Source organism: Mastacembelus armatus, chromosome 10 (assembly GCF_900324485.2).
Source record: "Mastacembelus armatus chromosome 10, fMasArm1.2, whole genome shotgun sequence".
In the NCBI taxonomy this organism is placed as follows: Eukaryota; Metazoa; Chordata; class Actinopteri; order Synbranchiformes; family Mastacembelidae; genus Mastacembelus; species Mastacembelus armatus.
Genome location: NC_046642.1, coordinates 26,873,014 through 26,885,902, shown reverse-complemented (window position 1 = coordinate 26,885,902; position 12,889 = coordinate 26,873,014). Strand labels below are relative to the sequence as shown.

At 38.6% G+C, this 12,889-nt stretch overlaps 1 protein-coding gene across 2 annotated transcripts in view; it reads right to left on the bottom strand.

The window, feature by feature from the left end:
• LOC113144184 (storkhead-box protein 2-like) overlaps positions 1-12,889 on the bottom strand; it is a 92,296-nt gene that overhangs the window by 24,497 nt on the left and 54,910 nt on the right. For both annotated transcript variants that reach the window (XM_026330015.2, XM_026330016.1), the window contains one exon: positions 1,916-2,068. In XM_026330015.2, coding sequence (XP_026185800.1) covers positions 1,916-2,068 — 153 coding nt within the window. The remainder of the gene's footprint in view (positions 1-1,915; positions 2,069-12,889) is intronic.

Below are 12,889 nucleotides of genomic sequence, written 5' to 3'. Positions count from 1 at the left end.
GTGGTTTAGGGAGAAACACAGAAATGTGTTGGGATGGTCCAGCCAAAGCCCAGACTTCAATTCAATAGAGAATCTGTGGTCTGACATTAAGACTGCTCTACACTAGTAGAACCCATCCAACTTGAAGGAGCTGGAGCAGTTTTGCCTGGAAGAATGGGCAAATATCCTAGTGGCTCCTAAGCTCACAGGGACATACCCAAAGAGACTTGCAGCTGGAATTTCTGCAAAATGTGGCTCTACAAAGCCAAACAAACACCGCCACTAACACTAAGTCTAGGCTTAGTGGAATGTCATGTACTTTGATCACACCAGCCTGACGGTAGACTCCTAAGGGTTAACTTTAAGGGGGTGAATAATTATGTGTACCCAGGTTTTCTTTTTTCTTTCTTTTTGTTTTTTTTTTTGTCTTATTTTCTGTTTGCTTCACAATAAAAAATATTTTGCATGTAAAAAAGTTATTGGTGAATAAATAATAATATAAAAATAATAATAATAAAAATAATAAATAAAAAAAGTAAATAAATCAATTTCAATTCCATGTTGTAAGGTAACAAAATAGGAAAAGGGCAAGGAGAGGTGAATACTTTTGAGATTGCTTTTAACCCTTAGTTTAGCCTCTCTCAGACATGCACTACTTTTCATTAACCTGATGATATCAGCTTCATGTCTGAATGAGCAACCTGGTCACTTTTCTGTAAAAGTCACAACAGCAATCTTACTAGGTCAGACCAGAACATTTCCATATCATTTTCAACAATACACAAGTCCGAACTGCATGCAGTTGGATAGGCATACAAGATTGTGTGACTGAGTGACTGACTGTTCAATCAATTAATCAATCAATCAAAAATGTATTTATATAGCATATTATGTTGGTCAAAGTACTTCACAGAAAATGACACAATAAAAATTAAAAAATAGCAAACAGTAAAACAATAACATCACAGTATAAAAATTAAAACAAAACCATAACAGTCAAAACAAGGAGTATCAACCTTTACTGTGTATTGAAAGCCTGGAGAAGAAAAGATATGTTTCCAAAAAGAATTTAAAAGTAATCAGATTTGTGATAGGTCGAAGGGTGAAAGGAAGAGAGTTCCTGTTAACCTGTTTATTGATCCACAGGTCACTATCAAATAGAAGCCCCTGATTCTTTATTATTAAAAAAGAAAAAATAAGAGTTTTGAAAAAGTGGCTTCAGTATTGTCAGATGTGTTTTAGCAATCAAGAAAAACTGTAAAAGAAGTATGGAAAGGTGTTACAGAGATGATTGTGCTTTCCAGTGAGCACAAGTAAAGGTTTTTATAAATGGGAAGACTCATTGTGTTTGCACTAGGACATTCTTTTTGCTCTAGCAGCTGTCAGGCTTGGTGTGCTTTACATTCAGACAAAGTTCCTCCTCTCATCCATCACCATCACTCATTTTAACTCCTGAACACCATTAGGCCTATGTGGCCTAGGTGAAGCTTCTCACTGCCAGATGAAAGCCCATCAAAAAATTATCATGTGTATAGGAATGAAAACTTAATAAGTCAGGTTCTGTTGGTATGTGAAAGTGTCACATTATTGATACAATGAGGTGTCAGCAGTGATGCAAGCGCTATAGGTGGCCCAGACAGCACTCTAAAATAACTTGGACTACAAGTCTAACAGCAAACACTTTATCTGCACCGTGTCTCTACTGTCTCACTGAATAAAAATACATTGAGACAGAACAGATACAGAAAGTAACATTTATCATACAGTTCTAAATTAATTGACTCAGAGAACTTGTATAGGCGTATATGAAGATGTCAAAAAGCAATAATAAATACATTGATCATACACAGATCATAGATCATATATTTTTGACAAAAACTTTTTTTCTTTGAAGCAGTAGAAGACCCAGGCTGATGGGTGTGTGAGCTGGGGTTACCTGGAAAACATGTCTGTAGGTGTTCAGTTAGGGCCTCCTGAGTGACAGGCTTATGGGCAGAGTTCATAGCAGAGATAGCCAATAGCAATACCTCTCCCAAAGGGATGAACTGCGATTGGCTGATGGGGGACATGCTGATGGGTGACACATCACCTGTGAAAAGACAGAACTCAGTCACTTTGAGTGACACTGGATTAAATTCTGCAAGAACGAGAAACTGAAGGACATTATGAACATGATGCAATTTTCTGTCTGAGATCCTCATAGAAGAAATTAAATCTTGGGTATGTCCTCAGGAATGTGTTGCATATCATGCTGATCCTGCCTAGTTTCCTGTCATCTCTTTACTGCTGTCTATCACATAAAGTCAGAAAATGTATACATAATTACTGAAAAAGAAATTAAATAAAAATGTGTCTTTTACTATCAGGTCATATGAACAATAACAATAAATATTGTTACATAATCGCTGGTTGAGTAAAGCAGAATATGTCATGAGAAAGACTTTCAACAGCTCCCAACACTACCCCCCAACATTTACAATCAAATGTGAATTGTGGGGATTTGATTAGATGTGATGGATGAATAGATTAATAAGTACATAGACTCCCCAGTGCAGAGCTAGCAGTCTTTCTCAGTGGTCAAAAAAAGAGGTTAAACCTTTTTTTTTTTATACAAAAGATTTCTGTAATTGGGCAAAATATTACTAATGTGAATGCTCCCCCTGAAGTCCACACACCAGCCAACGACAAATGCACTTCTGGGATGTCGCTCCCACTACAGCTTAGTTCTGCGCGTTAAGCATTGTGGGAATCTGACAGAAACTACAATACAGCGGATAAGATATCGGATATCACCATGTTTTACGCCAGACGCTCTCTTCCATACACAACGTATCCTCTTTCCATGAATTATTAGCCATTTGTGTATCTTTATATGTCTTACAAGATGTGTTATAAAGATTTTCATACTTTCTCACCGCCTCTGCCAGCTGTTCCTCAAAACTATCCATTGCTATGACAACCGCCTGTGGGAAGACAACATTTCAGCTTTCCGCATTGACCATGCCCACTTCAAATTTCTGACCAATCACACAATAGCTGTTGCACACCACCCGAGGAAAAAAAGTTCTGCCCAGATGATGTGTCGAGAAAAAGCTGCAAGAACTCCCAAACCAGGGCTGTGAGAAAGAACAAATTTCTTGCTTCTCGTGGAGTATGCACAGGCCTTTAACTGCTCTCTCTCCCCAGGCACTGTACCATCCTATTTAAAAATGCCTTAATCCAACCCTTATTTAAAAAAAAAAAAAAAAAAAAGGAGTTTAATCTCAATAATGCTATTTTAAACTATTTCAATGTAACTGGTCAGGTTTTAATGTCCATCGCAGAACTGACACGGCATTTACATTAGTCCTTTAGACCTCAGCGCATTGTTGAGCACAGTTGATGGCTCAGTTGACCATTTTATTAGCCTGCCTTGAGGTTAGTGTCAGTACTACAGTTCCAGACTGTTTTAGGCCAGACATTAAAGACTGGACTTTTGGGGGTTTAGCCCACTTATTCAGTGCTGTTTTGTGTCATTCCTCAGGAATTCTTGGCAAGTTCTATTTTATTTTCAACATACAGGTCACCTATAGGTCATCTTTTAAGAGCCCATAATATCAGTTTCTACTGTTATGCAGATGATATTCAAAACTACTGTAGTTGTGAGCCCAAAATTTTTAATGAGATTGTTTTCGTTTAATCTGCCTTGTAGACATACAAAATGGACTTTCAAAATGTTTTTAAACACAAAAAACTGAAATCCATTTTAAACAACGTTATCTGGGTGCTATCTGACAGCATTTTTTTGCTTCACTAATCACATAAACTCAACTATCTTCTCAGAGAGATTCCAAAAGATCAAGCCATTCTTATCTACTATAACTCAACAGTTTCATTTTACCTTGATTACTATGATTTTCTTTATTCTGTTTGTAGCAAAGAAAAAACTTCAACTGCTTTAAAATTAAACCACAGCTGCCAGCAGGTACTAACAAAGAAGCATATTTGTACTGGTTGCAATTTAGAAATAGGACGAATTTCAAATTTTTTTTTGTTACTTTTACTCTATTATAAAGTTTCAAGCTACACCTCAGACTTTTTATCCTATATGTGCCATCCTGCTCACTGTTGTCTACAAACTCAGCATTTCTGGTTCCTAAGTCTAAATTAAAAAACAAAGGACAAGGGGGCTCAGAAACTATGGAAGAGCCTCACTGAAGAAAAAAAAATCAGGTTGGTTAGTAAGTCCATCTCATTTTTTTTTTTAAATGCATTATAAAACACATTTTACATATTAGTCTTCATGTGATTTTTTTTCTAAATTTGTGCTGTTGTATTCCTCTCTAAATGTTTTTTTTGATTTCTTCTGATATTTCTTTATACGCGCTCACTGTTATTTATTGTTTTGTTTATTCTCTTTAAGCACTTTGTAAATCACATTTTAAAAAGGTCCGCTATAAAGAAGTTTTATTATACAATATTATTGCATCTATAATCTTATCACAAGGTGAGCTAGACCACAAAATATGGTTAGATTGACGCCTTTGTCATTTTACCCATGGTCAGCTTGTGGATGACCCTATTCTATCTTTTTATGTTTGTTTACATGGTGTTATGCCATGTACTATGCACATTTGCCATGTACCATGCTGATTTCTAACCAACCATAGGCTTTGTTAACAACCCCCCCCCGCCACTTGTCTGCCAATGCATGCTTATACAAAGGATCCGATGCGCACACTTCCCAAATCCCAACTATGTGTTGTGTGGAATTGCGTATCCTGCACTTAAAATGGTTGATATGACTGCCTGTTGGGAGGTGGGGGTAATGAAGCAGCTAGAGGACAGACTTGCCAATGAAGTGAAGAAATAGAAAAATTTATGACTTGCTTGCTTTGCTGCGTGTCTTCCTCACTTTCTGTTTCCTGCCTTCTTCTATGCTTACTTTGTTGTTTCAGTGACCCCTAGCCAGAACACTGACATTCACTCCAGTATAAATGCAACAGCTACGCAACCATTGCCTCCAAAGTACGTGGAGGGCAGTGGAAACAAAAGCGTGTGTGTGCTTTGTTGCATTTACATGTGCATTAACATGTATTTCCTTATTCAGATCAGTTAGCAGACATGTCAGTCCCAAAAGTTTTTTGGGACTGACATGACTTTGTTGTACAGTGCCACTTTTGAGTTCAGTTAGTTCAATGTTCAACTCATACGATAAAAATGCGTCTGAACCTGCAAGATGCAATTTCATTATCCGTGGAAGGAAAACTAATCTTAGGGCTGTGCAATTAATCAAATTTTTATTAATTTCGATTTGGGGTCTCAACGATCACAAAAACAATGTAATCGAGAAAAAAAAGATTATTCCGTTTTTCAAGTTATTTTGTCACTCGAACTCTCAGCCTATACTGTTGGCGAAACAAGTTGTGTATGTGGTATCTGATGGCATTTAAAAATCAGTGCGAGTGAATACGGCGAAAGGGAGCAGCCATAGAAGTCTTTGGTCAACGAGGTAGAAGCAATTCCACTGTTTGGGAACAGTTTGGATTCAAAGAAGCGGACGTGGATCAAAAACATATTATGTACAAGATTTGCTATGTGATGGTGTTGGCACCGCTATTTATACATTTGAATATATTTTATATTATTTATTTTAAGGAGAATTCATTGTTTTGTTCAATAAATGCAACATTTTTCCAAAGTGAAAGAGTAATCGTAAAATAATCATGATTTCAATAATGACCAAAATAATTGTGATTATGATTTTTTCCATAATTGAGCAGTCCTAACTAATGTGACAATATCTCCTGCGTCATTGTAAAGTCCAACAGTGATAGTGAAATAACTCTGATATGGGCTAATCTGACATTAAACCCAGCTGAAAACAAGGAGAACACCTTTTTCTAAAACTAGAAATACACCTGACCAGAAATACACCTGGCCAGTTTAATTTTACAAAACAAAAGCACTCACACATGGGTCTATCACCAATACTCCTGCAGCCAGAGAAGAGAACTCAAGGCTGATTTATGCTCCTGAGTTGAATCTGTGCAGAGCCTATGCTGCAAGTTATGAAAGTGACCTATAGCATTGTGAGAAATACTTGGGGTGCACTGGTCTGTCTACATAGCTCTGCAATTATACAACTAAAACCTTAATTGTTGTTAGAGTTTATATGCCACTGAGCTATTTTTTTTTTTTTGTGGTATAGACTACTAAAAGATTATTACTGAAACTGAGCAGATCATGTTGGACTGAGGGAGAAGTTGGGTCAATTTCAGGTCCAAGTGGATCAGTCACACTTGTGCTCTGCGTCACCACAACGTGTAGTCACATTACTGGGAAACGCTGTTTAATAGTCCTATATTGCATAACACAAAAACAAAACAAGAAAATCAACAAAAATGGAAAAGTGAATCTCCAAAAACGTACAATGTTAAACATGCGTTCATGGTGCTTACTGAAAATGTAATACAGCAAACATTCAAACTGGGCACATTCCAAACACCTGGAGACTAATGGTTAAAGCAATACCGTTTTGTACATAGTGCCTGATATGAGCATTTTGTTACACATGCCAAAGCCTGTTAAACTACAAGAAGACTTTAGGATAACATTTACAAAAAAAAATGTGTCTACAGTGACGGATTAAGGAGACAGATAACGAACCAGAGTGAGTCCAGATAGAAGAGGACAGCTGCAGACCACTATGCCAAAACCTCCACACAATAACAGCTGCAGGGCAAACCCAAAATCCTACACACACACACACACACACACACTCATATATACTTGCCTGTCAATCTCTGTGGGAACACTCAGGGATGTGAAGTCTGACCCTAATATCACAACTAAATGTCTAACCCCAACACTTCTAAACCTAACCTAAACCTGATTCTAAACAGAATTCTAAAACCAATTATGAAGCATCAGTCAGGGGAGGGAGAAACTACAGCTGCCAGAAAAAGTAATGGCGTTGTTTACGATTTTCTGCATCTTTTTTAAAGCATGATTCACCCATCAGCTGATGCTGCTTATGAATATGGAGTGTTTTTATAAGTCAAGATAGTTCTAAACTATACCTCCATTCTCATTTCATTGATTAGACTCTAAGGTTTCTAACACCTGACTTTATTTAAAACTGCAAAATTATAAAAAGTGGAGAAGAAAACTGCATTAACAAATACCAACATCCACAACCACTACTACTGCTCCTAGTAGTTTCACTGTTTATTGACTATGACCTGTTACTAATGTTACCATATTTACATATCCATTATTCCTGCTTTTATGATATCTACACTTGCCTGTTTTGTTTTCTTTCCGCTGGTAAAGAATGGACAGTCAAAATCACACATCAGACAGATAGCTCACATGCATGCACAGATCGCCATCACCAACACATGGTATCAGTATGGAATGAAATCATCAGCTGGTATTCAGCTGTTGGTATTCTTTGGTTTCTTTATTTTTATTTATTTATTTACTGTTAGATCAAGTTCTAGCAGTAAAATCACTGAGCTGAAGATAAAGAGTGAATTTGTAGTAACCATAGCAGCCGTTAGCTTACAGCCCTACTCACCCCATTACTACTACACTGTGCAATACAGAAAGAGAGAGAGAGAGAGAGAGAGAGAGAGACAGAGAGAGAGACAGAGCCAGGTTAGCAAAGTAAGAAGAAAAAAAGATACACAGGAAGACAGATTAGGAGAGAAGATGTGTGATGCAGATCAGAGATAGAAGAGTGAGCAACTATGTGAAGCAGAGTGGTGAGAGAAGAAAGAAAGACAAGTATAGAACACTGATCGTCCATGTATCTCTCACTGCAGTGGTAGTAAACAATCAGCCAGCCTCCTTTGTCCAAAGCACCAAACCACACCCCCTCCTTTTGTCATGCTCACCCTCTCACCCTCCATTCTCTCTCCTTCCATTTCTTTTGCTTTTCATATCCTCCGTTATCTCTGTGCTATAGTGCGTCTGCGTCTATTCCACTCACTCCTTTCTGTCTCTGTCTCTCTTGATCTATGACGCGATGTTGCTAATGCTAGCTAGCAGCTACCGCTAACAGACTAGCTACTGAAAAAGACAAGACAGGCGCACACGCGCATGCACACACACACAAATTCATACCTTGGCTGATAGTAATCCACCCCTTCAGTAAAAAATAGAATCCAGTTAAAAGGCTTTCAGGCTGGCTTGTGATGGCTGCGCTGCCCTCTCTCTCTGTTTCACACACACACACACACACACACTAGCTCATCCTTCTCTCTCACACACATACCTCCTCCTACCCACCCCCCTCTCTGTCTTTCTGTTTCTCTCTCTCTCTCACTCACTCACTCACTCACTCACTCACACACTCACACACTCACACTCACACTCACACTCACACTCACACACACACACACACTCTTTTCCACTCACACAAATGAGCATTCAGGGCTACCCACAAACCATTGCGGCACACAAAGACAAGGGGGTGTGACCAATCACACACTGCCTCACTCTGCACTGTTTTTTCTTTCCTCACTGTGTAATGCCCACGGACATGGTGGGCGGGCTGCCGAGAGAGTTGCCATGACAATGCATCTCCAGTCACTCTTTACTGCTATTAATTGCACACTCACACACATGTATACATACACACATACATACATACATAAATACATGTCCCAGTCTGTCCTCTAACACACTGTGTCCGCGCATGCTCTCATAGCTAGTCTTGCAGCACTGCGTTTGGTTTCTGATATGACCCAGTTAGAACACTAACGTTGGACGTGTACACGTACACACACACACACAGGTTTCCATTTCTTATAGGGACATTACATTGACTTACATTCATTTCCTGAAGACTTGCCCTAACTTTAGCCATAACCAGTATCTGCCTAACATTAATCTCATCATAACCTAGTCATCTCTTTAAAATTCAGCGATTTACACGATGGGGACCTGGAGTTTGTCCCCAGATGTCACAGTGTAAACAGGCTTCAGTGCCCACAATGTAGCATAGTACACACACACACACACACACACACATACATAGCTTTGTGGGGACATTCATTTCGTGGAGACTTACCTTAACCGAACTTAACCTAACCTTAACCAGAACCACAACTTGGCTAACCCTAATTCTTGTTCTAGCCTTAGGCCATAGCCGAATTTTTATGTACGGTTGCACTCAAAATTACTCAACTCTCCATTGTAAATGAGATATATTGGCAAAATTTCATTGTTTGATTTCATTCATTATATAAGTTTAAGTTAAGTTTAAATTTATTCATTTATATAGCATGTTTTAAACAGCCACAAGGCTGACCAAAGTGCTTCACAATAAGAGAACATTACAGAGCTAAGTATAAAAGTACAACAAAATAATACCCAAAAAAAGAGAAGGCAATAAACACATACAAATCCCAAAACACCAAAGAGAACATATGAGTTTTTAGAAGAGACTTAAAAATAGATAGGTTCGGGGCAGTTCTGATCTCCACTGGCAAGTCATTCCATAGACGAGGCCCAATAACAGAGAAGGCACGATCACCTCTATTAAGTGTGGGATTGACAGAAGATTTTGGTCAGAAGATCTTAGATTTCTCAGGGGTGTATAATGGTGTAGTAGTTCAGACAGATAGGCTGGTGCTCGGTTATGCAAAGATTTAAAAACAATTAAGATTCTAAAACATATTCTAAAATGAATAGGCAACCAATGAAGGGGCCATCAGTAATGGAGTGATGTGGTCCCTTTTTTTCTTTTTTAAGAGAAACCTAACCGCAGCATTCTGGACCAACTGAAGTCGGGCAATCTGGGTGTTAGAAATGCCACAATATAAAGAGTTGCAATAATCGAGACGCAATGTTATAAAGGCATAAATAGTAATATATAGCAGATTAACATAAGTATTTAACCCTCTGGGGTCGACGCACGCGCCGGCGCGTTTTGACGCATCTTTTTCTGATAAGGCCGAAACAAACTTAAATTACTCCATCAATTCTGATCGTACAGATAAAAGAAGTATATCATTCAAATCTGTAAAGGGTCTAGTTTTAGTGGTATACCATCATAATAATAACAACACGTTGTGCTTTTTTTAAATAAAGAAAGCCGACAGGGTGCGCTCTCGGACTTTTCTGTCTCTGCCATTTCTCTTCACAGACGCGTAAATAAAACAACCAGAATCTCAGCGAATACTTGGCTCATAAAAATAAGAATTATATGGCTAGAAAGCTTGAAATGTTTTCTTTTGAGTGAAACAATTCAAGTCGAAAACAAATCATCACTTTTGATTTAATCCGTATGAACGTAAGGAGAAGTCCGTTTTTTCCTGTCTCACCTCATTACAGGTAATGCGGTCCCGCCTTGTACACTGTCCACTGTTCACATGTAAATAATCTCAGGTGAACCAGGTAAATATGTGCACGCCCCCGAGAAATGACACAAAATATCAAACTTCATCATAGAATTTACTCACTTTTTCGGCGCGTTTGGATGATGGCGCGTTACGCACGTGAAGCGGCGCTCCTTACATTCCACACAGAGACAAATAGTTCAGCTTGTCCTCAGAGTAAAAACACTGATTTTAACTCAAATGAGGATCGTTTGCTCCTCATTGTGTTGTATTGTACAGCACTAATCCGTCCCATCTACATTGACTGAAAGGCTCATTATGCGCGCCTTTGTCTGGACGTTCAGTGCGTCTTTTGTGTTCTCAGGTAAATCACATGACTATTCATCCTCAGACACACCCTCTTGCATATGGCCTTTCTGGACAAAAAGTGTCTTAGAAAATTTAAATCAGTGTATTGTTTACTGTGAATGTGTGAACAAGATGACATTCACAGCACTCTGAAGTAAACACTTTAGCCTACAACATGCTGGTCTCCAAAGTCTTGTGAACCAATGTTCTGTTTGTGTTTTATGGTCTTATTTCAGTGAGTAAAAAATTGTAGTTTTTCACTAGCCATGCATAAACACTTTTTTCTCAAAAACACAATAATGTATAAACTTGCTGCTCACATATTATTGTAGCCAATTTTGTGCTGATTACAGTGTTATTAGACTTTAGACATTAATATGTTTAAAAAACACTGAAAAAAGCACAAATGTCAGGACATGTCAAAATTTGTCCAGGCCCCAAAAACCCCCTCAGACCCCAGAGGGTTAATGATGTAGCTGGTGGATGTGAGCCTCTGGCTTTAATTAGTCTATCCCATAGGTCACTAACAGGCGGACCGCGGTCCGGGTGCGGACCCAGAAGCCGCCCCATATGGACCCGGACCTACAGCCAAAACAGAAGGTTAAGATTTAAAACCTAACGGGGCGCTTCTATTTCCACCGGTGCAGCTTTTGTAGACTTTACGGTAGTGGAAACGCACAGACCAATTGCATGCGAGTTGAGCCATCCCACGTGATACCACTCAGCCAATCAAGTCTGTGCATCCCATGCTGTAAATATTACGACTCTACAGTGTAAACAGAGCTGAGAGAACATTATACATATCTACAGCCTATATGTTCAGTTGTATGTTACATGACAATAAATATTGTCAGAAAGTTTTTGAATTGTACTGAATTCATTTGATTTGACAGTCAGGCATTGATTATATGCAGATGTTGATAAAACTACTAGGCTACTTAAATACATATCACACTAACTAGTTAGACATTATGATCTTCCGGACCTTTGCTTCAAGAAATTTTCTCTAACTTAAATTTTAGCTGAATACCCCTGGTCTATCCTATTGTGCTTGTGCCCCTCCCAGTGTTATGGGCATCATATGTTTGTCATAAGATAAAATAAGAACACCTTTATTTGTCCCACAAAGGGGAAATTGCATTGTTGCAACAGCAAGTACACAGCAGAGAGCCAAAAGTAGAAAATATGTGAGATAAATAAGAAATTAAAAATATGAAAAACTACTAAGTGGAATAAAACTACAAAAACTATAAGTGTGTACAATGTGTGCCTGTGGGTATGTACAGTATATGGACATCAATGGATAAATAAATAAATACCAGGTAAAGTGATTACAGTATATTGCACTGGTAGTGATTCACGTCATACTACAGTATTGCAAAGGATTACAGCAGATGGATAACAAATGTACAGTGTTAGTAGTGTTCATGAACAAATCAAATAAGAACAAATGAAACAGCTCAACACAACTAATGTTACAAATGGTTCTTCCATATTCCATACAAAATGCAACTTTTAATAACCTAATATTCTAACTAATATTCTTGGGTTTGCATGTCGAATTCCACCAGAGACTTTCTATAGCTTTCAAATGGCTGTAATGGACAGTCTAGAATCTTCAAGGATTTCTTCTGCAACCAAGTCTTGGTAGACTTGTGCCTGGGATCCTTGTCCTGGAAGGTCCAAAAATGCCCAAGCTTCAGCTTCATCACAGACAGCATGACATTTTCTTCTACACTGTACATCGACACTGTACTTACACTGTAGAGTCGTAATATTTACAGCATGGGATGCACAGACTTGATTGGCTGAGTGGTATCACGTGGGATGGCTCAACTCGCATGCAATTGGTCTGTGCGTTTCCACTACCGTAAAGTCTACAGAAGCTGCACCGGTGGAAATAGAAGCGCCCCGTTAGGTTTTAAATCTTAACCTTCTGTTTTGGCTGTAGGTCCGGGTCCATATGGGGCGGCTTCTGGGTCCGCACCCAGACCGCGGTCCGCCTGTTAGTGACCTATGGGATAGACTAATTAAAGCCAGAGGCTCACATCCCCCAGCTACATCATTAAATACTTATGTTAATCTGCTATATATTACTATTTATGCCTTTATAACATTGCGTCTCGATTATTTGCAACTCTTTATATTGTGGCATTTCTAACACCCAGATTGCCCGACTTCAGTTGGTCCAGAATGCTGCGGTTAGGTTTCTCTTAAAAAAGAAAAAAAGGGAC